The 25,691-nt window shown below is 39.6% G+C and overlaps 2 protein-coding genes across 28 annotated transcripts in view; one reads left to right on the plus strand and one right to left on the minus strand.

The window, feature by feature from the left end:
• PCM1 (pericentriolar material 1) overlaps positions 1–7,216 on the minus strand; it is a 47,496-nt gene extending 40,280 nt beyond the window's left edge. For 16 of the 24 annotated variants that reach the window (XM_075091362.1, XM_075091358.1, XM_075091363.1 and 13 more), the window contains exons 1-4: positions 6,859–7,185; positions 2,749–2,880; positions 1,904–2,149; positions 510–782 (exon numbers count right to left, since the gene is read on the minus strand). In XM_075091362.1, the coding sequence (XP_074947463.1) occupies positions 510–782; positions 1,904–2,149; positions 2,749–2,844 (615 nt within the window). In that variant the 5' untranslated portion in view covers positions 2,845–2,880; positions 6,859–7,185. Of the gene's footprint in view, positions 1–509; positions 783–1,903; positions 2,150–2,748; positions 2,881–5,572; positions 5,663–6,858 lie in introns of those variants that run through there. The other 8 variants (XM_075091359.1, XM_075091348.1, XM_075091341.1 and 5 more) reach the window with 6 other exon arrangements.
• A 119-nt stretch (positions 7,217–7,335) lies between these two features.
• Positions 7,336–25,691, plus strand: part of FGL1 (fibrinogen like 1) — a 45,340-nt gene continuing 26,984 nt past the window's right edge. Inside the window, exons 1-3 of one of the 4 annotated variants that reach the window (XM_075091375.1) lie at positions 7,336–7,565; positions 8,225–8,279; positions 21,240–21,315. In XM_075091375.1, the coding sequence (XP_074947476.1) occupies positions 21,250–21,315 (66 nt within the window). In that variant the 5' untranslated portion in view covers positions 7,336–7,565; positions 8,225–8,279; positions 21,240–21,249. Of the gene's footprint in view, positions 7,566–8,224; positions 8,280–14,574; positions 14,685–21,239; positions 21,316–24,002; positions 24,218–25,691 lie in introns of those variants that run through there. The other 3 variants (XM_075091373.1, XM_075091374.1, XM_075091372.1) reach the window with 3 other exon arrangements.

The raw sequence follows: 25,691 nt of genomic DNA on the forward strand, positions 1-25,691 counted from the left end.
ATTTAATGCACAAGACATGGTGATACAGCAACAGCAAAGTAGTAATTAAAGCGGTGACATACTGGTAGTACTTTCAATCCTATAAGCATGCTTCTGCAAGTGATTAAAAGTCAACAGCTTTTGTAAGAATAAATTTATGCATGCATGAAGCTGCAAGCCTGAAGCACGGGGCTTCTTGTCAACGTAGGCTAAAACAGAATTGAGCTTTTAATATGAAAATATTAAACTGTGAGAGTATTTTCTGGAACTGTATAAAAGAGAACCAACCTCCAAGATGAAAATTAATACTGTTTCTGTTATCAATAAGCAGATTTCTAAAGAAATCTAAAGAACACATGATTACGTTTGGTTTCACATTTTCATCAAGTCAGTGGGAAGATAAGTATTTCCAATAAAGATTTACCAGTTATACTTTTCAGAAATTTACAAAGATGCACTGAAAAGTAACAAGGTAATTAAAACCTTTCTAAGAGTCAATACTCTGTAGACTTTATAGGCTATTTAAATACCTGGCTACTATCCATAGCTGGTTCTCCCCTTCCATCTTCTTGAGCAGAGACATGACAATTTTGCAAGAAATCCTTGCTTAGAGCAGCTCCAAACAACTCTTTACATTGCACTGATACCCCACTTTCCTTTTTTTGGGAACCTGAGGCAGGATCTTTGCTTTTGTTAGTGTTTATCTGCAGGGATAGGAAGTTGAATGGTTTTTTGCTTTCATTAAGTTGACGTTTGTTGTTAGCAGCCGTTGCCCTGCCTTGAGAATCACTTCCAATGCTTCTCTATAAACAAACAAAAACACAGAATAATTGCTTTATTTTTTCCTCCAATATATTCTTAACACTGAATAGTTTCACTGCTTGGATTACCAGTTCTGCAGGATTATTAGACTGATTTTAAAGTTACCATATTAGTCACCGACTAGCCAAAAGCTAGCTAAAGACAGTGCCAGTGATTTTTGCCATGTAGTTTTCAGAAAGCAAGCCCACCCTCCCAGAACAGCTGAGAAGCAAAAATGTTCTGCGGTTCCTCCAAGCTTAATTCCTCATCCTTGCTGTGGCCTCCACCTTTACTACAGTGAAAGGCATCCTACTTCTCCAGGTACAGTTGAGAGAGAATAACAATAATGAAAGAGCAACATATTCATTTGCAGAATATGTTACCTCATAACTTCAGCTTTTCTTTAGAACCTTCTGAATAGCAACTTGTTGCTGTAACGTACATTTGGGGAGGAAGTTATGCCCAGTCTTCATATTCTGAATAAGTCAAAGCAACGAACTGCATTTGGAAGAATCTTCACAACCCAAACAAGTTAACAACAAAGTTTGGCAAAGGTTAACAAGCCTCTACTCTGAAACTGTTAGCACAAACTTATGCCTTGTTACCAAAGAATTAATCCCTCACACTTTTTGTTATTTTTGACACAGGAAGGACAAATGTGCCATACTCCCAAAGCAGTTATGTCTAAAAAATTCATGCCATATATTTCTCCACGCTCTACTGACGTGCAGATTTTAATGTTACTTTTCTGCTTAATCCAGATAACAGTGTTCAGAACCACAAACCGGGACTTCAAGAACAGACTTTCAAAATAAGGTACAGATATTTTTGAGTAGCAGATAAGTATGATGAGTAAGAAATACTGATTTGAGGACACAGGAATTTGTTAATGATTGAGAGGAAGGATACTGTGAAGCACAGGAAAGCCACAGTCCTGAACTTTCCAAATTCTGTCAAGGTCAAACCCAGAATTTTGATCTGGCTCTGTGGTGTCTATAAGCTTTTTTTTTTTTTAACCCTAATCGCTTATGAAAGCTTTCTTTATTCATCTGTCAAATTATTAAGAGCTAGCTGAATAAATTTTGGAGTCACATTTATAGTGGGAATTAGTATTCACACAAACCTGATCCAGATCACTGAAGTTTATTCTTTGTTTAAGTCTTTCTAGTTCAGCCTGCTCTGGAACAGACATCTGGGTCATGTATCGAGCATGAGGAAAGCTATGAGGAGTTCTGGTCTTCCGTCGTCCCATTCCTGGTGAGGATTCTGGAGATATATCATTGGTAAGCCTCGTTTCAGCTTCCCCACCAAGCTTTTTCTTGTTTTTTTCTGAAGATCTGTTTGCTTTCTTCTGTTGACTTCCCCAGTCCTTAAGGGGAAGGAGAAGGAAGAAAAAATGAAGGTAATGTTTGTTATCCACATAGAAAGTAAATGTTTTAATTCAGTGAAAAAGAGTTTACTTCCATTTTAGAAGTACAAATAAAAAGCGGTATCAAAATACACTAAGTTTTCTAGAACAAACATCACATTACAAAGTATGATTTTCTCCACTGTATCAATTAAGAATAGCTTGACAGGAAATTTGAAACCCATTTCATCCTACAAAGCATTAAGTTAATTTTAAATTAAGCTAAAATTCAATTTTTCTTCTTTGCTGAAGAATCTTCAGTAGTTTGGAATTTTGAAAATTAGAGTTTTCACTCTCATGACACCTAAAACACTTGTGTGTCTAGCTACTTTATTTACCCAAAACATCTCCCATAAATACATCTACAGGCTTCACAACCTTTGAATTTGCTCATGCTTGCTTACATCTATCTCAATTATTCCTACTGGTTTTGCGGATACTTACCTGTAAAGCTGTACTGACAAGGCTTAGGGATTTGCATTGTTACCTGCCACGAACAGAATCTCCCTGGTAATTTTAATGTACAGGATAAAATAGCAACTGAAAGTTAATAATTATACCGTGTTGTTCAGCCGGTCATCAAGGCTCTCATTGCTCCAGCTAGGCAAGTCCTGATCATTCATGCCTTCTTCAAAGGGACCACCTCCTGTTGCCATGACAAGCAATCAATAAAAAGAATCTAAAAGAAACAGCTGGAAGAAATGTGCTGTATTAAAATCAGTTTATGTAGAATATTTTAAAGATTCATAATCTGAAACAACTACATAGTCATAAAATGCAGACACAAGGCTGTTTTAGGAAACTAAACCCCATTTACTAAACTGTGTTACTAAAAATGTAAGCGAGAACACAGATACTTGCGTTAAAAATGAAATAAAAAGTACTTGTGGGTTTGGAAGGTTTTTTTACTTTTTTTTAATCCCTGCTCTTAGAAAGTAAAGATTTTTTTTGTGTTCTCAATCTTCCTCACTTTAAAACGCATTACACAGTGCTTGGAAAGACTGCTTTGTGATTCATAAAACCTGCACTTTCAGGTCCAGGGTGATGTCTGTTTGACACAAGTGACTTTGGAAACCTAGTATGTTAAACTTTCACATTTATTTCAATGCTGAGATGCTGACAACAGAGCACTGAAGGAGACACTCAATACAATACATGGAACACAGACATCAATAAAAGGATTTTTATTTTCTTTACTACAGCTATTTAAGCAGTGAATGCTGTGGCACTTATAGTTTCTAGCAAAACTAAACAAAATAATTTGTATTTCCTACAGCTGTGCTACTCTGATAGTCTAATTCTGTACAGTATAAAGCAATCTATATGTTAAAAGTTTTCATTTTCACTTCTAGTTTTGACATTAGTAATAGAAGAGTTGTTAAAGCTGAAAGATCAGAAGTAAAGTATTCCTTTATAGCAGTAAAATTAAATTAGCCTGCTCAAAAAGGTGAAGAATACGTATCTGTATATACTCTCAGGCTGCAATAAAAACTGTGTAGCCTAAGTGCTGCTGGCACAGTTCCACCACACAAAGCTACAAACTTTTCCTTTATAACAGTTATGAAGTCCCGTTACAGATGTAGAGAAAAAGGTCTTGCAGAGAAGTACTTTTTCCAGCTAGTTTTAATTGCTATCTTAGGACATGATCCCAGCTTTATCTTTAAGTGAAAACAAAAAGGACCATTTATTTCTAAGTATTTTACTGCAACCTATCTACAATTAATTTCCACACCAAGATTTCACACTGTACAGGTGAAGAAACTACCTAAAACTCAAGATAAGAAGAATCTAAGAAGTCATTTTTAAATAATCAGTGCCAGAAAAAAATTATTAATCCTGAACTAAGTTTAAAAGCTGTATTAGTACACCTATCTTGCTTTCATATGGTACCCAATCAAAATCACACAGTACCTCCCTCTCAGTAAGTGCACTTGCACAAAGCAGTATTTTTATGCCAACACAGCTTACTACTATACCATTAAGGAAATGAGATCCACCAGATACGCTCACTTTACCACAACCACATCTGCACTGGGCAGTGTACCAACCTAAGTCACACCAACACAGTTAGGAGTGATTCAGCTTCTGCATCTCACTATCAAGAATCATAACACAGGTGTAATTAAGTGCCTGCTGCTTTGGGAACTGGCAGATCTGTGCCCTACTGCCCTTGCACATTCATTCATATTCCCTTCTTCATCCCAACAGAAATGTCCAGTCAGCTGTGCAGTCAGAGGGTACCAACTGTAAGCAAGCCAGCCAACAAACAAATACCAGAAGCAAAAAAAAACCCAGACAAGTTCTAAGCTGGATAAACTCCCTGATCTGGCTAACCTTACGACTATATCAGAACTATCTGTAGGCTAAAGGAAGGCAAATAAAAGCCATGTCATCAGAAGGAGTGAAACCCAGAGAGATCAACTGTAAAACCACACCTTCTGTACAACTTTCACCTAGGTGAACTGCCAGATTTATTTAGGAAATAAGAACACAATGCCCTTCCACATTTTCTTTGTTTTCATGTAGAAGCACAAGTATTCTATGAAAGGTTCACAGAGAACCTCTCCTGCCAAGTCAAGGAAAATTTGACAAGCATTCAAAACAAATGCACAGTTATCTTAGAAAAAAAAGCTATGTTTTGTAAGTACTTTCTTCAGTTACAGATGAACTTCAGCTTTTTTTTTCAGCTTTGTAGATGTGCAAGACCCAACATTTCAACTGGCACTCTACCCTGACCTATGCCGCTAAGCGTAATGAGTTCACCTCGACAAGATTACAGGCCACCTGGGTTTACGGTCCAATTCAGTAAGCTGTTTCCTCATCATCATGTTATATAATTCTAAATACCCAGGAAAAGAAGTTTTTCCCTACTTTGCACTGTAAAAACAAGAAGTGGCAGTGTTCACCTGTACATAATACAAATAACTATTCACATATATTTCATTTAAAACTGTCACATAAGCTATCTTCAATTATCTCTGCTGTAGGAGTCTCATTACCTCTGAAGTAAATTCACTACCACAGATGGGTATTCTGAACACTATTCTCAAACAAGGACACTAGGCATATGCCAGTGCATCCTAATAAATACAGCTCAAAAATAACAATATCCTGATTACTTCCAGCATGTAGATTTTGAAGTGTTCTAAACAGAACTGTGATCTTCCCAGAGAGCAAGTTGCTAAACGTTTGTGTCAGTCTGATATTTCCAGATACGTTAGTCAAGTGATCTTAAGATCACAGAGCTATGCTGATATTTCATCCTTTCAACTCAGCTAAAGAACATACAGAGGTTCAGGCAGCTTTTTTCTTACAAACTCTCCCATACCAAGTTGTGTTTTTTACCTCCCCACACACACTACACTAATTTGAATTTTTCTTTACTTTTCATTTCACCAGCTATTTCCAGAAGAAATCCTCTTATAAAACCTTTGGTATCCTCCCATCATGCTACTTCTGCATCCAGCAACCCATTACCAATATCGGCTTCTTGCACATTATGGGATCTGTATAGAAGCTCTATTTGAGCATGTGCATACTGCCTCACAACATTTACTAGGGACTTGGTAAAAAAGACTTTCAAGTACATTTTCTACAGAAATAATAAGATAACATGTAAGATTATAGTCAAAACATATAAGATTGTAGTCAAAATATATTTTGTATGTGTAGCAGCAATACAAAAATTGCTCAGAAGCATCACTACAAAACATGCTAACAAACCAAAGATACATATTTTTAAAGGCTTTTTTTCTGCAGCAGTGTTGTTTTGACATTTTTTTCCCCAGCGTTCACACGAACTGCAGGAGTTCTGAGAAGCACTTGATCCTGCACACAGAAACTTTTGAAAATCAAAAATTAAACAGAAAACAGTTGTAAAAAGTCATCATACAGCCCTAAACCCTGAAAAATGGCAAAGATATAAGTTTAGCGTTTTAAGATATGCGCTCCTCCTCACTGAGCTTTAGTTTACCGTCAACTCATTAAACCCCTACAGAGTATCGCCAACCATACAATATCATCAAATAGGAACAGACAAGGGAGCAAGTGCTCTCTTGCTGCACCGGTCAGCTCTCACACCAGCACTCCGCGCTAGAACTGCGAGGTCAAACCCGCGGGCCGAGGGGTGGATGGCCCCGGGGCTGGGGGTGGACAGCCCTACCAGCCTGCAGAGCCGGGTCCGAACCCCGCACCTCAGCCCTCGCCGGCGCCCCGCAGCGCGCCGTCCCATTTCCCCGGCGGCGGACAGATGGAGCGATGCCCACCAGGCCGCGGCGTGAAGCAGGCGGGGCGCTCCGGGACAGAGGCGGCCGGGAGGTGGGCGGAAAGCCCGCTCCTTCCCGGCGCCAAAACCGGGGCGGGCGGGGGCGGGCTCCGCCCCAGGCGCCTTAGGCAAACAAAAAAAGCGCGGCCGTTGCCACAGCCCCGCCGGCGTCTCCAGGGAGAGCGGGGGACGCGTCCTCCTCTGGGGCGGCGGAGAGCGACCCGCCTAAGCGGGGGCCGCCGCAACGCTCCGCTGGGCCTCTCGATTCCGTCCCCCGCCTCATCCCGGCTCTCTTCTCCCCGGCGCCGGCCGGGTGCCCGGCCGCCACGGAGGCCGCGCCGGGCCGGTCCTAGCCCACCAGCGGCGGCCCCCGCCGCCAGCCCAGGGGGAGGAGAGGGCGGCTCACCCCGCGGCGGAGGGAGGGTCAGGCAGGCCCGGTTTCTCCTCCACCAACGCCTCCACCAACCGCGAGGCCTCGGCTGCCCGGCCGGGCGTTTCGCCTTCCGGCAGCAGAGAAGAGCGGCCTCGCTTCGCTGAACGCCGCAGCGCAGGCGGCTGGAGTCACAGCCCCGCCGCCATCTTGGTCGCCTACTCCGCCAGGGTGGGGGAGGCGGCCCCCAGCGGACGGATACACACCGTTACCGGTAACCTCCTCCCAGCCGTGCCCTTCCGCGCTGCCCGCCCCCGGGCCACGTGACAACGGCGTGGACCCACCCTTCCCGCGCTCGTGGGCGCCCGTCGGGCGGGGAGCCCCGCCCCGCCCCGCCCCGCCCCGCCCCGCCCCGCCGGCCGGCAGAACTCCCAATCCCAGCGTGCCCTGCGTGAGGGGCGGGTTCGCGCCGCCCGGGGCCGGCGGTCTTCTCCTCAGGGCGCCACCACGTGTGGGCGCGGCGGCTCCGCCCTGCTGGGCGCTGCCGGGGGGCTCGCCTTGCTCGTAAAATAAAATACGAAAGCGATGGTGAACTCTATAAATGACGTCACCTGACTGGAAGACTAGTAAAAATCACGTAAACATCCTCAGCGTGGACGAGGGTCAGACCATGTTCTTTGTTTGGAGCAGTATTAACTCGCAGAGCCTGTGTCTGCCGGCCTTTGGTCTCCAGCGGTGAAAAGGTGGAGGTCGTTGTGGTTTATCTGTTTTTCATTCTTTTTCGGCAACGCCATTATTCGCGTTTTGCTACTTGCTTTAGGGCTTGGAGTTTACAGATCCGGGTTCTTTAAACTTTCCTTTGGAAAAAAAATACAGAGGAAAAATTAGAAGGATTTGGCATTTAGAAAATAAATAGTTGTGGGTAACACTGATCACCCCGTTGTTCCAGGCTGGTAAACTTGTATTTAGCTTTTCTTGTTAGTCGTCAGGGGGCTGGACTTGCATAATATACTCAGGATTTTCGATTTCTGTTTCAGTAAAGCTGATACTTATTTTTCTTGCATTTGAGGTGATTGTCCCTCCTTGTGAGAAGGGGGAAAACAAGTTACCATTTTCAGCATCTCCATTACACTGAGTTTCTAAAGCAGAAGCATTAAATATTTATATCAGGCCTCATAATTCACCCTGGGTGAGAAACATTTTACTGGTACTACACGGAAATGTAGTTAACCCCCCCATCTCTCCCATATTAGTACCAACACGAATGTATTTTTTGCCACCAAAAAATAAATGACACATTAATAACTTTCAATGACACATTATCTGTAATTTAGAAAAGGAACTGAAATATTAGAAAACATATGAAATAAAAATGTTTCAATAAAAATGTTATTTTCTCCAGCAGATGCCCCGGTGTCAAAGGAATAGGTCTGAACAATACATAGCGCGTGAAAGAGGTGAGCATAAGCCTGCCTGTTAACAGCAGCATTTTTCTCCCATTTCTTCCATGGGCTACAGGACTGTATCCCCATAACTGAAATCGCTTTAGAAAGAATCTGCAACAACTTGCAGAAGCCCTCTATGTAATGACTATATTCATTTGTATTGCAATTCTGCAGCTAATAAAGAGGTTCATGTATCAGCTTTTTTTGTTATTATCCTTTGAACTAATGTCCTTTTATCCTTGCCTCAGATGCCGTGTCTGGATATTCAGCACAGTATTAGCAGCGTTGCTGTTGGCAAGACACTTCGTGTTGTCACAGTGGCATACCTCCTACTGCCCAGCAGGTGGAGGCAGAATTTAAGGGAAAATAGTACTTTAATACAATGACTATCATTTTTTTGTTGCTTTAGTTTATTCTTAAAATACAGCTTCCTCATTCCTATTGTTTCCTGCAGGAAAAAAAAATCCTAAATAAAACTGTAATACACAGTTAAAGAAAAACAATAAATTAAATAGATTTTAGTATGTTTTAGTAACAATGCCTTTACTATAGTCCCCTATATATCATAACTGCATATTTACCTTACCACATGATGTCATATATTGGCAGTATGTTTCTCATAGGCACTCACAGCATCATTACTCTGATTCTGGCTTGCAATTTGCAGGATGATTTTTCTCTCATTTTTTTTGTCCCTCTTCTGGAATTGGCTGCAAACTTGTTCTTTAAAAAAAAAAAAAAAAGAAGAAAAAAAGGTGCTCCAAAGAAATAAAACAGTACCAGCTCCTCAGAGCCCTCAGAGCTGTTTTTCATTGGGGATGGGGGCTGAAAAAAGGTACAGTAAACATTAAGGAGTCATGGATTGCACTGCAAGAAGCATTATTTCCAGTAGGTGGTTCTCTGCTGCTGTTATAAAATAACATTTTAGGATTTGGGAATGACTGTGAGCCAAAACTAATATAGTTTAAAGAATGTCTTGTTAATTAAAAAAAAATAAAAACCTCTTTTGGGGGAAGTCCTATATCAACACTAATGAGCCTCTAGATTGACAGTAACTAATTCCTCCTACAAAGATCTCTGTTATAAGTGCTTCCATCAGCAGACATGCTAATGAATGCACCCTCACAAAAACTGAATGGATTATCTTTGAGATAGCCCAATGTAATTAGGATTGAAAGCTACGTCAGAGACATGATGATTTTTTCCTTGAGCATCTGCTGGCTGTATCTTGTTGATTTTACTTTATTATTCCAGAGTAAAAGGAAAGAATGCAAACAAAATACAGGCATGTAAGGACTAGAGACAAGAAGAAATGAAGGGTTAAAGTTTTAGAGAGACATAGGAGATGTGAGGAGTAGTTGAGAAGAGAGATTTTTAAAGGCCCTGGAACAAAGGCAGTAAGTAACAGAGCATTCGGTTCAAATAGTAATTGTCCACTTTTTTTTGCTGATTTTGTGACAAAGAGGTTTTCGCTGCAAAAATTAAACTGGCCAAAAATGATTGGTTTACCATAATATGGCTACACAGTGACTATCAGGCTACTATACTAAAGGTAATTTTTCTTTCTTTGAGTAACATTAGATTGGAAAGATTCTTTTAACAGAGTTTTGAGTTCATGTATATAGAAAGATAAAGTGCCCACTTATCCCTATGGGGTCTGATAATAAATTAAGGTAGATGTCAGGCAGAGGCACAGGCATTTAAGGCCCCAAAGCCATGCATTGTGGTGGTCAAGGATTAGCCAGTTCACTACCAGTGAAGAAGAAAGCAATTTTTGACGATTCACTCAAGCATAATAGCCATCAGAAGCAATAAAGGAAAGAAGAGTAATTGGGATGTAGGTATTAGCTAACCTGGTCAGACCCCAGAAAACTACCTGAATCTCAGCTGAATAATGGACAAGATCCCTGTCGTAAACCTTCCCCACATCTGCAGGAGTGGGGAAAGTAATCCTCTTGATACTGCTGTTACCTCACCAGTCTGTAATATTTGCTGTTACACGCACTCGAGGTCTTACATTCTAGTAAAATATCAGTGACTGGCGTCAAATCTACTGCTAAAAAGTGATGGGATGGAGCCGTGAGGCATAACCAGTTTTGTTTTACTAAGCATGCTTGTTTCACACAACCAAAACACATCAGGAGCACCACTGTTGCTCTGCCTAGAAGCCCTAGGACCACATTTTTCTCCTTGTCCCCTTTGAAGTCAGGGTCCATTAAAGCCGATTATGAAAACCTTTTTAAAAGAGGTCTCTATAGCACAAAAGTTTTATTCCTTGGCTAACAAAAGCAATCCAAGAAGAAACAAAATGCTTTAGTTGTTCTGAAAAGACAGATTGGAGTTAAACAGGCATGTCTGCAGATTCCTAAGCAAAGTGAGTAGGAACAACCTTGAATTCTTAATATCTTGGATGTTCATTCTGTATCATGGTATTGTCTAGCCCTTTCCATATTATTTAGATTTCTAGAGTCATGATCCAAATATGTGCTACCCTGAAAAAAAAAACAAAATTAAAAAGTGAGCAGAAGAAAGATAAAATTATTACATAGCTGAGAAATACCACATAAATTTCTCCCTCTGGATTGAATCCAAGGACAAGAATATGAATGAAAGAAGCAATCCCACCACGTGAAAACAAAATGTTTGGAACCAGCTCATGCCTCTCTGCCCAACCCCCATTTTTTTTTTCCATTTTGCAATAAAATAAAATTAATTTTTATTTTCCTTGGTTCTCAGTGTACAGAATGAAAGATACCTCTATTTGAGAGTTCATTCTAAGAGGAAAAGGTCATAAATACTTTCTACTTCTACCTTTTGTAGTTGGAAACTAAACTATCTGATAGCAGTCATTCCTGCATGTTCATAACTAAGTGCTTTCTCTACACTGTATAGCTTCAGTTATGTTGAAAACATATCAGCATTGTTAATGAAAATTAGTTAGAAATGAAATTAGTTAAAAAACAAAACAGCATATAAAAGCTACAGTGAATGCTTCAAAGCCACCTAATTTTTATTTTCGTATGTGTTCATCTTTCTTTAAATGGAAGAAAATCTGCCAAAGTTTTAGGTCATTTTATAGCCACTATGCAGTTTGATACTGAACATCTGATCCAGAAAAATAAAAAATTCCTAATAATTACATGGCTTTACATTCATAATCTAGTATGTGTTGACTTTTTATTAAAAAGTTACCATAAGGAGTTCCACTGTAGCTACACAGGGTTGAGTAATTATAAGATATGCTGCATTTCATCCTCTGGCAATAATGTTTTTGAAATAGATATTTGTTTTTCTGGTTCAGGAGGTTATGCAAATATAGAAGTACTGAGTAAAGTACGATGACCTGGCATGTCCGATGACTAATATATATGTGTGTGTGTATATATATATGAAAGGATTTTAATTAGAGTAACTTTAAAGTGTTTAAAATAACTTTGAAACCTAAATCTTTCTGTTACATTTCCAATAAAATTGCCATGTTATGGTTGTACAATCTTTGACCCTTCTGTATTTCTACGTGGCAGCTGAAGGTGATTTAAAACTTTCCTGGATAAAAAACATACACATGAGAAAAAGTAAAGCTTTATGTTTTATAAATGGTGCTTAACACCTGCGTTACAGCTTATCAGGGAAAAATGGTGGTTCCTTGTACTACAAAAGCTTCTTGTGTGCTTGCAACTTCTTTAGAGCCTGAATGATAGAATGATGATATGAACACATTATCTTGTGTTCGCTGATTTTACAATCGTAGAATCACAGAATGGTTTGGGTTGGAAGGCACCTTAAAGATCATCTAGTTCTAACCCCACTGCCATGGGCAGGGACACCTTCCACCTGACCAGGTAGCACAAAGCCCCATCCAGCCTAGCCTTGAACACTTCCAGGGATGGGGCATCCACAGCTTCTCTGGGCAACCTGTTCCAGTGCCTCACCACCCTCACAGTCAAGGATTTCTTCCTTATATCTAATCTAAATCTGCCTTCTTTCATTTTAAAGCCATTAGTCCTTGTCCTATCACTACATGCCCTTGTTAAAAGTCCCTCTCCAGCTTTCTTGTAGGCTCCTTTCAGCTCCTGGAAGGCTGCTATAAGGCCTCAGTGGAGCCTTCTCTTCTCCAGGCTGAACAACCCCAACTCTCTCAGCCTGTCTTCACAGGAGAGGTGCTGCAGCCCTCTGATCTTCTTTGTGGCCTTCCTCGGGACTTGCTCCAACAGGTCCATGTCCTCCTTATGCTGGGGGCCCCAGAATTGGATGCAGCACTCCAGGTGGGGTCTCACCAGAGCAGAGTAGAGGGACAGAATCACCTCCCTCAACCCGCTGGCCATGCTTCTTTTGATGCAGCCCAGGATGTGTTTGGCTTTCTGGGCTGTGAGCGCACATTGCAAGCTTATATTTAGTTTTTAATCCAAGTCCTTCTCTGCAGGTCTGCTGTCAATCCACTCATTGCCCAGCTTATATTCATGTCTAGGGTTGCCCGAAGCTGTTATGCTTCTGTCAGATAAAATACGTCAGGAAGTACTCAGATGAAACTTCTAATATAATGAGAACAAAGACCACTGATTTCTTGTGCTAGCTATTTCTTTTAAACACCTAAAAAGATATGGATCTAATACAACGGTTTTTACCTTGCTTATAGGAAGTAAGAAACATCTTGATTTAGTACAGAAGTGAAGAACAGCATTTTATTCTTTATACATACTTTCGTCAAAAAACTGGTAAAGGAGTAATTAATGATCCTTGCCACATTTTGCTTCACTTCTGTGCAAACTCTTCCAAGATCAGAAAATCTGAATAAGATTTGTGTGAACAGCAAGGTCTTTACTGGCCACATTAAGGTCAATGACATTTGCCAGTGTTCAGTATTGGGTGTATCCTACAGGTCTAAGAAAAACCTTTCTCTCTTCCTTTTGTGTTTATACGACTTCCATTTGTATACTTTTTGAGAGTCTTCTATTTAGTATTTTTATTCTTGCAAAATTTTTCTGATGATGGGTAGCCTATAGACTTCTTGAATAACACAAATCTCTGACCTGATGCTGTATATAATTCTTGTTTAACTGAACCACAGCCATACATTTTATCCATTTAGTCTTTGTTTAAAGACTTTAAGTGATGGAGATTCCACTTGTAACCCTCAATAAATTGTTTAAATGGTTAATAAATCTGAGTTTAAAATGCCATGCCTTTATTCCACTTTATAAATTTGGAGCCCACCCATTGAGTAATGTTCGGTTAAATTGAGAGTTAAGAGTCACGCTATGAAGAGATATCTCCCTCCTTGCAAAAATCTTAGTAAGATTCCCAGTAAAAATGACTTTCTGAATTATTTTGAATTTTTGAATGATTCTTAGTGTAGGCTACTCATGAGAAATTTATTGCAATTATTAAATATTTGAAATTCAGAATATGAAGTTTATTAGTTGATGCAGTGTAATTAGTAAAGAGAAATACTGCCACGTAAATGGATTCCAAGTAATACTCCAGAAATTATTCAGAGGAAGTGTGCAACAAGTATTAATCTTCAAAAGGAAGTTGATGGTGTGAATATTTATATTGTGGAATATAAAACTCATTTTCTGGTTTTGTTCAGTATTTCCTTAAAAGTTCACTTCTTCCAGAAGCATTCCTTTAAGCATACTCATTTATTGAACTTTTTGGATGAGCCAACGTAGAAGGAGGACAAACACTCAGAACAAATTGCATTTTAAAACATTCTTTGATGTATTCATCTGGCTCTAAAAAGCTTATCTAGAAAGTGATTTTGTCTAACCAGGTCACTGAGATCATGTGCTTCTGAGTGCCTTCCAATTTAGCTAAAAATACTGACTTAGATCAAACAAGATTCTTTGTCCTTTTTTCTTGTTCCCTTTGGCTTTGTCTGTACTATGTTTGTTACTTTGGGTTTGGTTTTTTTTAGCAGTTGTTTTAGTACTTTGGGTTTGGGGTTTTTTTAAGCAGTTTTTTTTATCATCTTTAACGTGTAACTTCTAGTCTGAGTGATTATGTTTTATTTCTAAATCAGTTGAGTCAGTTCTGCTTTCTATATACCTCTGAAGCCTAAGAGATTTAGGCTCTGATTCAGGAAAGCACTGGAGTATATAGCTGAATGTGATGCTGAGAGCAATTTCCTGGATCAAAGCAGTGAAAAGGAGTGGATGATTTTTTGTTATTTTTGGTCTATTTTTATTTCAGAAGTGTTGTGTTATGCTCAGAATTACCATCTTCTTCTTATGTTGCAATTTAGTCTTGATAACTGGAACTTCTCAGTAACGTTCCTGCCCAATGACTCATAGCAGATGTAAGCCTCAACTCCCAGAATTTAATAGCAAAAACAATCGCAGCCTGGGAAGGGCTCCGGAATTCTTTGCAACAGCTTAAGAAGATTTAACAACTTTGTGTTCTGTCCAGAGGGTGAAGGTAAACATTTTAGGTACCTGTGAAGGAAGAAGGAAGAATTTGGGGTAATTGCTAGAGTAATGGTTTAAAAGTAATATGTTTTTGAAGGCCATATAACTGGTGCAATGCTGCTAATGATGTGTGAATGTTTTAGCAGGATCTAGCTGTTTTGCTATGATAGCTAGTTAGTTAATAAACCTCATATTCAAACGTAGTTTCTAAATTGATAATAATATATGGCTGTACGAATAACGCTGCTTTTTAAGCCTAAAAGTAGATCAAATAATGAATTATTGTCCATTTTTCAGAAGAGGAAAATGGGACAATTTTTGTAATACTACCTAATTAAAACAAGGCAAAATTTGTGCATTAATTTAATAATTAAAACCAGTTTTAATTTTAAGACAGCAAACAAAAATCTTTCAAATCATCATCTGTCCTTTTGGCAGATTCTCTCTTGTTATTACTGTATTTGTTAGCAGTGCAATTCCTATTGACACTGTACAAACAGAAATAGGCATCTGATTTCCATCTAATTTGCTGTCTCCAGAATTCAGGAACAAGAAAACAGGCTGACATTTCAGAATTTTCATAGCACAGAGTTCCTCTAATATCATCAAATCTATCTAGTAACTTGTTATTGAAAGACTTGGGAAAACATCACATTTAGGGGAAATTTGAGCATGGGATGAATTGTCTGAGCCTGTAAAGAAAGCCCAGGCACAGAGAAGGAAAAAGGTACCTTTCTAGAATTTTTATGCCATAGCTTTGGAGAAATCTTTCTTCACAGCTGTGCAAGTGCACATTCCAGGTGTAATCTTTGAATACTAAATGAATAATCTCATACGGATAAAATTTCAAGGTTTGACAAGAGTTGCTCTTAAACTTCGGTTTTATTAAAGCATAAAGTGATTCTTTTTTTCAGCTGACTGTTAAGGGATTGTGTTTTCACCTTGAAAATATTACACTAAGCTTTTCCCACTTTGTCATGATGTGTGATAATTAATCTACATGTCACTGTCTGAGATTACGATTTTCCTGGAACAGGATCTTCCCTACACAAATTTGGTTTTTTGTTTTTGTTTAACCAACACAGGTGTTATAACAAAAGTCTTGGAAGTCTCTCAGCATTTAACTCTTTGGATCTGCTAGCGTCAACAACACAAAAATATTTGCTAAATTATGCAGTGGTTTTCATCTGTGACATAGATTAAGATTTTTCCTCTTTTTTTGCAGTTTTTTGGAGCGAATGCTTTTACTGCATTGTGTGTGAATGTTTATCAGTGGTTGTATTCTCTGCTTCATTTTTTATTATTCTATTCTCCACGTGCATTTCTGGATAATGCTTTTTAAATAGCTGTATAACAACAAATATTTAAGTGAGTGGAGAAATTAGTTTAAGAAACTGCCTTTCAAAGCAGCCTTCCTATAGCATGATTTTAAGCTTCCCTTGAACAGAACTTCAGCTTTACATATTACCAAAGAGTATGGATGTACGCTTTTGGAGAACTGTTAGTAATACAACCCTTTCTGAAACTTTTTGTAGAAATGTGGAAAACTAAGTAAATAGTTACCCGCTTTAATTCCCAGACTGAACCTGTTGATTCTGTTAGTGTATACAAAGCACTTTGAACATATATAAGGCTTGACCCTATTTACCACTTCTCCTGTCACTGTAGGGTTGACCACTCAGTGAATCTCATGTCACCGCAACCGTGGGATCAGATAAATTATGGGAGTTTATACCTGCTGAGAAATTGGCTCAAAGGTACAAGGTACTGCCCCTTCCAGGTTCAGCACGTCTCCCCATCCTCTACCTTGTCTGGATCTCCCTGTGGGGCAGTGACAGAAGCAGAGAAACACCATTAGGTCAGCTGTTTCCACTCAGAGCTTGAGTTTTCATGTCTCTTCCTAGTCTTCTTGACCTTTCTGCTTTTTTGGGAGGACAACAGCTCAAAGATTTTGGTCCCTCCAACCCTTGTTCATAATTCAGGTCCACTCTGTGTTTCTTTTCCTGTGTCCTCTCTGTTTCAGTGTTTTCCCTGTTTCTGACTGACAGGTCTGCCAATTAGAGCTCTCAGTTTCTCCCTCTTTATATGCCTTTTAAATCTCTTATCATCATAGTGAGCACATACTGTGAACGACTACAGGATCAATAATCCATCTTGGGTTTACTGACCAACTTCCTTTCATAAAAATTAAACTCCAGGATTAAAACATCTTGAGCAATGTATTTAAATAATCACATTTAGAATTTTATTTATAGGCCTATTCTATATTTCAGTATGTCTTTTGAGCATATCTTAGTTCAGTGCTAAAGCTGATGCACGCAAAGTTGTCTTCCAAGTGCAGTCCTTATGAAGTTCCCCACAACAGGAACATTGTTTAGAAAGCGGCACCCTTTAAATAGAAAGGTGACTTCATCTGAAGATGACAAACCAAACCAACTGCACACACACTACACTCCTCAGCTCTTTGTTTCCTTTGTGCAGCTTGCTTGTAGTAGCTCACACATATTGTAAGGGACGTGATCTACATTGATTGTCCCTGAAAGTCTTTTTTAAATTTTTTTACTAAAATAAATTTCTCTGGACAGTATGCAAGACTTACTTGAGGTCTTTTTTTAAAAGTAAGAATACTGTGGTTGCAAAGCTGTGCAACCCTTTTAAGATTGATTGTGGTATTCAGGCATTCACAGTCAGTGAAATAATGATAGAACAGTTTGAATATTAAGACTAATGTGAGGGAGAACAGTGTGCTTTTATAATGAAAATAACAGAATCACAGAATCACAGAATGGTGGGGGTTGGAAGGGACCTCTGGAGATCATCTTGTCCAACCCCCCTGCTTGAGCCGGCACACCTAGAGCAGGGGGCACAGGAACGCGGCCAGGCAGGTTTTGATTGTCGCCAGGAAAGGAGACTCCACAACCTCCCTGGGCAGCCTGTTCCACCGCTCGGTCACCCTCACAGGACAGAAGTCTTTTCTTATGTTTAGGTGGAACCTCCTGTGTTCCAACTTGTGCCCATTGCCCCTTGTCCTGTCATTGGGCACCACTGAAAAGAGTCCAGTCCCATCCTCTTGACACCTGCCCTTCAGATATTTATAAGCATTGATAAGATCCCCCCTCAGTCTTCTCTTCTCCAGGCTGAACAAACCCAAGTCTTTCAGCCTTTCCTCATAAGGGAGATGCTCCAGTCCCCTGATCATCTTTGTAGCTCTCCGCTGGACTTGCTCAAGCCGTTCCATGTCCTTCTTAAACTGGGGAGCCCAAACTGGATGCAGTACTCCAAATGTGGTGTCACAAGGACAGTGTAGAGGGGAAGGTTAGCCTCCCTCGACCTGCTGGCCACACTCCTTTTAATGCAGCCCAGGATACCCTTGGCCTTCTTGGCCACAAGGGCACATTGCTGGCTCAGGCTCAACTTGTTGTCCACCAGCACTCCCAGGTCCTTCTCAACAGAGCCGCTTCCCAACAAGTCAACACCCAGCCTGTACTGGTGCATGGGGTTGTTCCTCCCCAGGGGCAGGACCTCGCACTTGGTCTTGTTGAATTTCATCAGGTTCCCCTTGGCCCCACTCTCCAGCCTGTCCAGGTCTCGTTGGATGGCAGCACAGCCTTCTGGTGTATCAGCCACTCCTCCCAGCTTGGTATCATCAGCAAACATGCTGAGGTTACACTCTATCCCTTCGTCCAGGTCATTGATGAACATGTTGAACAGGACTAGACCCAACACAGACCCCTGGGGAACACCGCTAGTTATGGGCCTCCAACCAGACTCTGCCCCTCTGAATTCTGTTGCTGAGCCAGTTCTCTATGCATCTCATTGTCCACTCATCTAACCCACACTTCCTAAGCTTGTATGTGAGAAGGCTATGGGAGACAGTGTTGAAAGCCTTACTGAAGTCAAGATAAACTACGTCCACTGCTCTCCCGTCATTGACCCAGCCAGTCACACCATCAAAGGAGGCTATCAGGTTGGTCAAGCATGATCTCCCCTTGGTGACTCCATGTTGACTGTTTCTGATACCCTTCTTTTCCTCTACATGCCTGGAGATGACCTCCAGGATGAACTGCTCCATCACCTTTCTGGGGATGGAGATGAGACTGACTGGCCCATAGTTCCCCAGGTCTTCCTTCTTGCCCTTTTTGAAGATTGGAGTGATATTTGCTGTCCTCCAGTCCTCGGGCACCTCTCCTGTCGTCCATGACCTTTCAGAGATGATGGAGAGTGTCTCGGCAACAATATCTGCCAGCTCCTTCAGCATGGTTGGGTGCGTCCCATCAGGGCCCATGGATTTGCAGGGGTCCAGTTTGCCTAGGTGATCTCTGACCCAATCCTCCTCAATCAAGGGGAGGTCTTCCTTTCTCCAGAATGAAGCAGAACAGTTAAATATGAATCTTCCAGTGAAAAAAATATAGTCCCTTCTCTCCTAGAAAACATATGTAAGATATGCATGGAGTTGGGACAGCAGTTATCAGAGACAGATCATCTGTGGGTTGTCCAGATAGCTAGTGTACTGTTTGGTCACTCTTCTACCACCACAGACAGTGCCATTGCAACAGATGGCAACAGCTGCTTTCAAAACAGTAGTGGCTGCAATAGCCATAATTAATACTGTCATAAGGTGAAGTAAGGTGCATGTTTTATCATAGCAGAAGGCTCTGAAATCTAAATTAATAACCAAATTCAATGCCTGGCAACTCTTGCAGATTTCTATCCCCCCCTTCTTTTTTAAGCCTGAAATTCATTGGATTCATCACTTCGAACAGTAGCAGAACTTGTTGCATTGAGTTATGGTACAGTTTGTAATTCAAACAAGATAGCATTTATTTGGTTAGCATGAAGAACAGCTTACAACTTAAAATTCAGAAATTTTATGGCATAGAAATAACTTAGACTAAGATTTTCAGTTCACACTTTCTACTCAAGAAACATTTTATAGGTAATTTTTAATGGATTCCTTTGGAACCCTTAGAGATAGACATCAGTTTATTATAGTGCTTTGCAGCTTAATGGTAGATGTTGCATATGTCCAAAATGCATAAAAAAAACCCCTTCTGATTGGCCTGTGACATGAGTCAGTGGGTACAGAGTATCCTCAACACCTTGCATCTGCATCAATCGAGTGCACAAAGTGTAATAATGAGCTTTATAAATATAGTTCGGCCTCACAGCTCTATGTTTTCAAATACAGTGCCTTCAAAGTGGCAAAACTCAGAACTAAAAATAAAACCAATATTGCTTACTTAAATAAGATAACTGTATTTTTAAAAAGTATCCGAAGTATTTCATAGGTAGGTGTTGGAAACCTGAAATTTGCCTGGGCTGTGATTTGTACTCTTGCACGAGGTTTTCATAGACTGGGGCAAATACAGTTGGACTTGTCCAATTTTACAAGAACTTAAAAACATACTTCACATAAGCACCTTGCTTATCTTTGTATGGTAAAAAGCACAGTCTGACAAAGTTCCGTGGTGTTTTTCATTCATTCCTGTAGAAACATGAGTTGACATTTCCATAAAGTTGGTGTTTCAGTAAGCACATGCTGACATTGAATCATTACTCTCTATTATAGGTTTTACGCTTTGTCTAACCACAAATGTTTTAACATATAGTTAGCTGATTTAGTTTAATAAGTAGAAAAAGCAGAGTGGACACATATTTTGATTTAAACAGGTGTTAGCGTATGATAAATGAAAATATTTTGTTAAAAAACCCACAAACATTCCCCAGCTGATAGCTTGCAGCAGTTTAACTAATCAATTTAGAATTGATTCATGTATAGTCTATGTAAATATTTTAGTAACTGGTGGACTTGGTTTCTCATCTGTCAGCTGAAATGCACTCATCTAGGTACAGAAAATCATGAAGTTATATCAGCTAATGTTTGCAAGGCAGTGAGCTACAATGGTGATTGTTTTGGCATATAAAATAATTTTCATATGAAATAGTGGGATTTAAAATGCTATGGGTCTTGCACTACAAAATATGCATAGCTATCTGTTGCAAGATGTCATCCTTGTCATCATTAGAATAAAAGCTGATAACTATTATGCATTTTTCCCAAAAATTACTCTATAACAGTAAAGTTATCTCCATCCTCTCCTGGTGCACAGAAGTTGTACATATCTTCTTTAGTTCAAGGACAACTATCCCAATTAGGAGTTTAATTACTTGAATATAACAGAGAGCTTTCTCTCAGCTTTAAAGGACCAACAAGGAATCTTGCACTGCTTTTCCAAGCATTTTGAAATGCTACTTTGCTTTTGTCTTGTTTCACAATAAAATGCGTGGGTTTGAATCTTGAATAGCTGCCCTGAAATACATGGAGACCTCTGATACAAGTTGGCCTAAAAGGATAAATTCTGGTTTTACTAGGTTTTGGAATTGTACTTGATCAGATTATTTTTGACATTTTAATGAAGGCTAAATATACATTATATTTACAATATGTAAGAAAATAATTGTAGGTTAAATAGATTATTTCAAATAAAATTTAAGATGTCAGGTGTAAATATTTAGTTTTAATGTTTAAGTTAACTAGTATTTAATTTGTTCCTCTACTTCACAGCTTCTAAAGGATGAAGATTTTGGTAATGATTGATTTTGTCCTTGCAGCTAGCTTGATGGATGCCATTGGCAGCTCTGTAAGTTCTAGTAATTAATTTTGCCTATAGAGTTTTTTCTAAGTATTTCATACCTTCATAGTGCTTACAGTGTCTCAGCTGCATGGGATGGCAGAACCTTTGATGGAAAAGATGAGAATTCAAAACAAAACTGAAATACTGGGGAAATAACCTCAAATGATGTTTAGTGGGGACAAGTTTCTGATAAGGAAAGAGGAACCAAATGCATAAATATACAATGGAAGATAAATGACTGGGTGATAGCACTGAAGAAAGTAATCCAGTCAGTTTGTTACTGGATCCAACATGAAACAGGAGGTGATCGAGTATCTTTGCCAAAAAAGGTATCATGTGATGCATTAACAGGCACATTGTACAGGTGGCACACAAGACAGTTACACTGCTATTCAAGGGTGATGCTAACTCAGAATAACACCTTTAATTCTGAGCAGCATACTTACAGAAAGGCAGAACCCAGGAACTCATAAAGCAGTGGCTGCAGCGGTAGTATTTCTGGTCATCAACACTCAGGATGAAGAATGTTTCTCTCCTTTTCTACCTTGTCCACTTGCCATACTACTTTTCCTCAAATAAGATCCACAGCTTCATATTTTTACTGGTTCCCATGTTACTGTATATAATTCACACTCAGAAACAATGACCAAAGCTCCTTCATTTCTAGTTCCCAAAACTTTCTGCTATGTATTCTGCCTCTCTAACAAAAACCCTAACACACACACACACACACACAAACACACACACACATGCTTATTTGAGTGCTTAAAATACTTTTAACCTCACCAGACCTGTACTGCCTGTCTTGGCTGTCCTTCCTAGTTTGATATTCAGGTCCTAACTAGCAGGGACCTGGGAGGCTGAATTGTTGATTCGCAGTTGCCTAGGTGGAAGTTGCTGCTGAATTTACAACTGGGTCAGCATCATTGTGTGTGGCTTACATTGTCTTACAGAAGCCTTTTGTTTAGATAAGTAGCTCTATAGGAGCAGAATAGGAAGCACCTGCCTCTGTAATCACTTCTGCTCAGTGGAGAAAAATATTACTATTTTTTATAAAAGGCTACTGAGAAAAATGCATTACAACGAAATGTGTTTGCTTTCTTTGATTTTTCATTTGGAATATTATGGGCTTTGGCTGACCTTGTGACTGAAAACTGGGAACATTCTGAAATTTATCTCTTAAGTTTTCATATTTAAATTCTCATTAGAATTCTGAAAGTATAGGAAATGGCATGCCAAGTAAAAATTTTGTATTTTTATTGTTTACATAAAGTATTCTGAATCTAATTTACAGCATCAATGTTAATGAAAAGTCACTAGCTGCTAAATAATTCACACAATAATGAAATAAAGATTGTGAATGCACATTAATTGCAGCAGCTGCTTAAATATGGGACCACATGTCCAAGAGTGGAGCTGTCAGCAGTTGTTAGATAATTGCTTCTCAACCTATAGTACAAACAGTTCCTTCACTGAAACAGACAGAACAGGTTATGTTCAGTCTGGTTTCAGTCAGTGGGTGCTACTGTCCAGTGGACAGAGGCATGATCAAATTCACTTTTTTTTGAGTATTTCAACATTGTAATAGTTTAGCTTTGGTCCATCTCTAACAAAAGGAATAGCAATATGCTATAGCTGCTGACTCTTACAACCCTAAATTACATTTTGCTTCTGTATTGCTGTATTTGCGCACTGATTTAACTCCAGTGATTTTAAGAGAGTTCTCTCCCTGACTGCAGCCTCCTCACTGACGTCTCTTTCTGTCAACTCCAGACAAATCCCATTACACTTCGCTCCTGAACAGCAAAACCACATTCTCATATTTGGAATTCCTGACCTGTTTTTCTTATGGGACAATCACAAGTTAGCTGTGTAACTTCAAGGTGGATCGGTGGGGCTTTTAGATCTGCAGGTTACCAGTTTGTTCTTTTAATATACTGCTACGCTGAAGTTGCAAGGTCCTGACGACAGGGGCCACCATTTCCAGGATCACCCAGGTATTTTACCATGTTTGTCAAGCTTGCGAGTACTGAGTTAAGACTGATACAGGCTAACCTTCTCAATAAACAAACACTGCAGTAAAACTGGTAAGTGGCATAGTGGCTCCTTTATCACTTTTAATATGATTAATAGGATTAATAACTTAATAGGATTAATATTTGGTCTGACTGTTAACGTGGGTTTTTTTGACCACTGTACTTTTGTAGTTAGCATTAGGTCATCAGGGTGAGCCTGGAAATATTTTTTTTAATTATTCTTTCACTCTTTCTCAAGCCACCTATGCAGCTCTCCAGTTCTTAATTTTCTGTATGCACTCGGGACTAGTCTGAGAATTTGCTGAGACCTGTCAAGGAAGCCTCTTCTGAATTTCCCAGTTCAACTCAGCTTTTGTGAAGGGTTTATATGAAGCTGCAGACACAAGTTGAGACAACCACCCTGGAAAGACTGCATAATAGTGCATCCTTTCTTCGTAGTATGCAACAGGTTGCACATTAACCAGTGCTTATGATCAGATAACACCCCTCATAGCCACTGTAGCAAGTTTGTCTCTGTACGTGCATGTATTTTTTTTTCTTCTCGTTTCCTGCTGGAAGAAAAGGAGGGCATGCTAGGGATCTCGTATAGCTATCAACAACTGAAAAATATTTTCAAGGGAGTATTCATAAATAAGATAGGACTCTAGGGATATTAGGTCATTGGCTGCTTTGTTTATTCTTCTAAAAATTTTAGTGCCTGGTAAACATGCCTCTCCCTTTACAGCTCCTCCTTGTGGTCAAGCATGCTAATGGCTTCGCAGGACGTGGTAGCAAGCGGGCAGCTGGAGTCCGCAGACACACCGGCTCTGACCGCAGCCCGGCATGGGCAGCCCAAACCCAGAGAGGCAGTTGAACCTTTTCCTCTCGAACAGGTCACTGACAAACTGCCTAGTCCTGCCACATATGTGTTCCCCATTCTTTTATTCCACCATGTATATTAGAATGCAGTTAAGTATGAATTAAAACAAGCATCTGATACACTTCAGAAACAGTTAAAGTGGAGGCCTATTTTCAGGATTGTTCTGCAAAGTCAGCATGGCTGATCATCAGATTTTTCAGAGTGACTACATACTGCAGGCAAATGGAACATAATGGCTAGGAACCATTTTACTGAACTAATGGACATATATTCTTTTATCTTCAAATACTCTCTTGAAATGTCTATTTGTTGAAAGTTAATTCCTCTCTAGCAAAAAAAGCAAGGGGGCCTGGACATCTGCAACATTTATTTCTATCAGAAATAACCTGTCACGGTCATGATACAATTTATGTGGATGCTCCTTGACAGTTGCGGAAGTCCCTCTGCTTTTCAACTAGTACCACAAATTAATTATTTAAAAAATCTGCATGTAGTAGAGTCATAAAATGCAGATTCTAATTAATATTGTTAGTTTAATTCACAAAGTCTGTTCTTGGCGTTGTGGCGAGTGGTACTGCAAGGAAGGCAATCTAACCAGAACTGTGTTTGTGCTGCATAAAAACTTCCAGAATGGTATCAGCTTTACAGATAGAAGAAAAAAAAAATGCCTGCAGCAAGAAAGCAACAAGAAACATTTTGGTGAGAGTGTTCGTGGAAAGCAGGTGAAGCCTGAGCCCAACACAAATGAAAGTACGCAGATGCCACTGGCAGTGTGCATCAGTATGCTACTTCAGATGTCTCTATAGCTCAGTGTGATAGGGCAGTGTTCTAAGATATCAGCTCTTCCATATGGATGGCAAACGTCACAGGTCTACATCCTTAGCTCATGTAAATAATGTTGCCCTGTGAATAAGGTTGCACCAATTTAGAACTACTACATATTTGATCTTGTGTATCAGATTTCCCAAAGGTTACCCTCTGATTTTGCTTTTACAGTGCTAGTTGTGCTTTCAGGCAAGCACCATAGCTACTAAACTCTTGTTTACTCATAGAAAATTGCAGACATGATGTTCCTGATGCAAAACCTCATGTCACGTTTGTGAAATGTATCATAAAACCCCAAAGGCTTTTTTCCTGTGTTGAAATCAAATTTGTTTAGAATCTGTTTGAAACTGTACAGGCTGTTTTAATTTAAGGTCCCTAGACTGGGTTATGTTCACTTTGGCTTTTTTACCGCAGTCATTCATTGAAAAACAATTATTTATTGCTCTGCGTACATTCAGGATGTCAGAATTTGAAACAGTTATTCCAGCTCTCTTGTCATGTATCTGTATTTGCACTAGGGTGAAATGATTGCCAGGTATCACTATATGAGAATCACCACATTTCTCACCCACTCTGCATGGCAAAATTAAGTGTCCAAGTCACAGTACAATATTGACTTTAAGTTTTTCACTCTTATTTTTCATGTATATTCACAGCTTCTT

Source organism: Phalacrocorax aristotelis, chromosome 4 (genome assembly GCF_949628215.1).
Source record: "Phalacrocorax aristotelis chromosome 4, bGulAri2.1, whole genome shotgun sequence".
Classification (NCBI taxonomy): domain Eukaryota; kingdom Metazoa; phylum Chordata; class Aves; order Suliformes; family Phalacrocoracidae; genus Phalacrocorax; species Phalacrocorax aristotelis.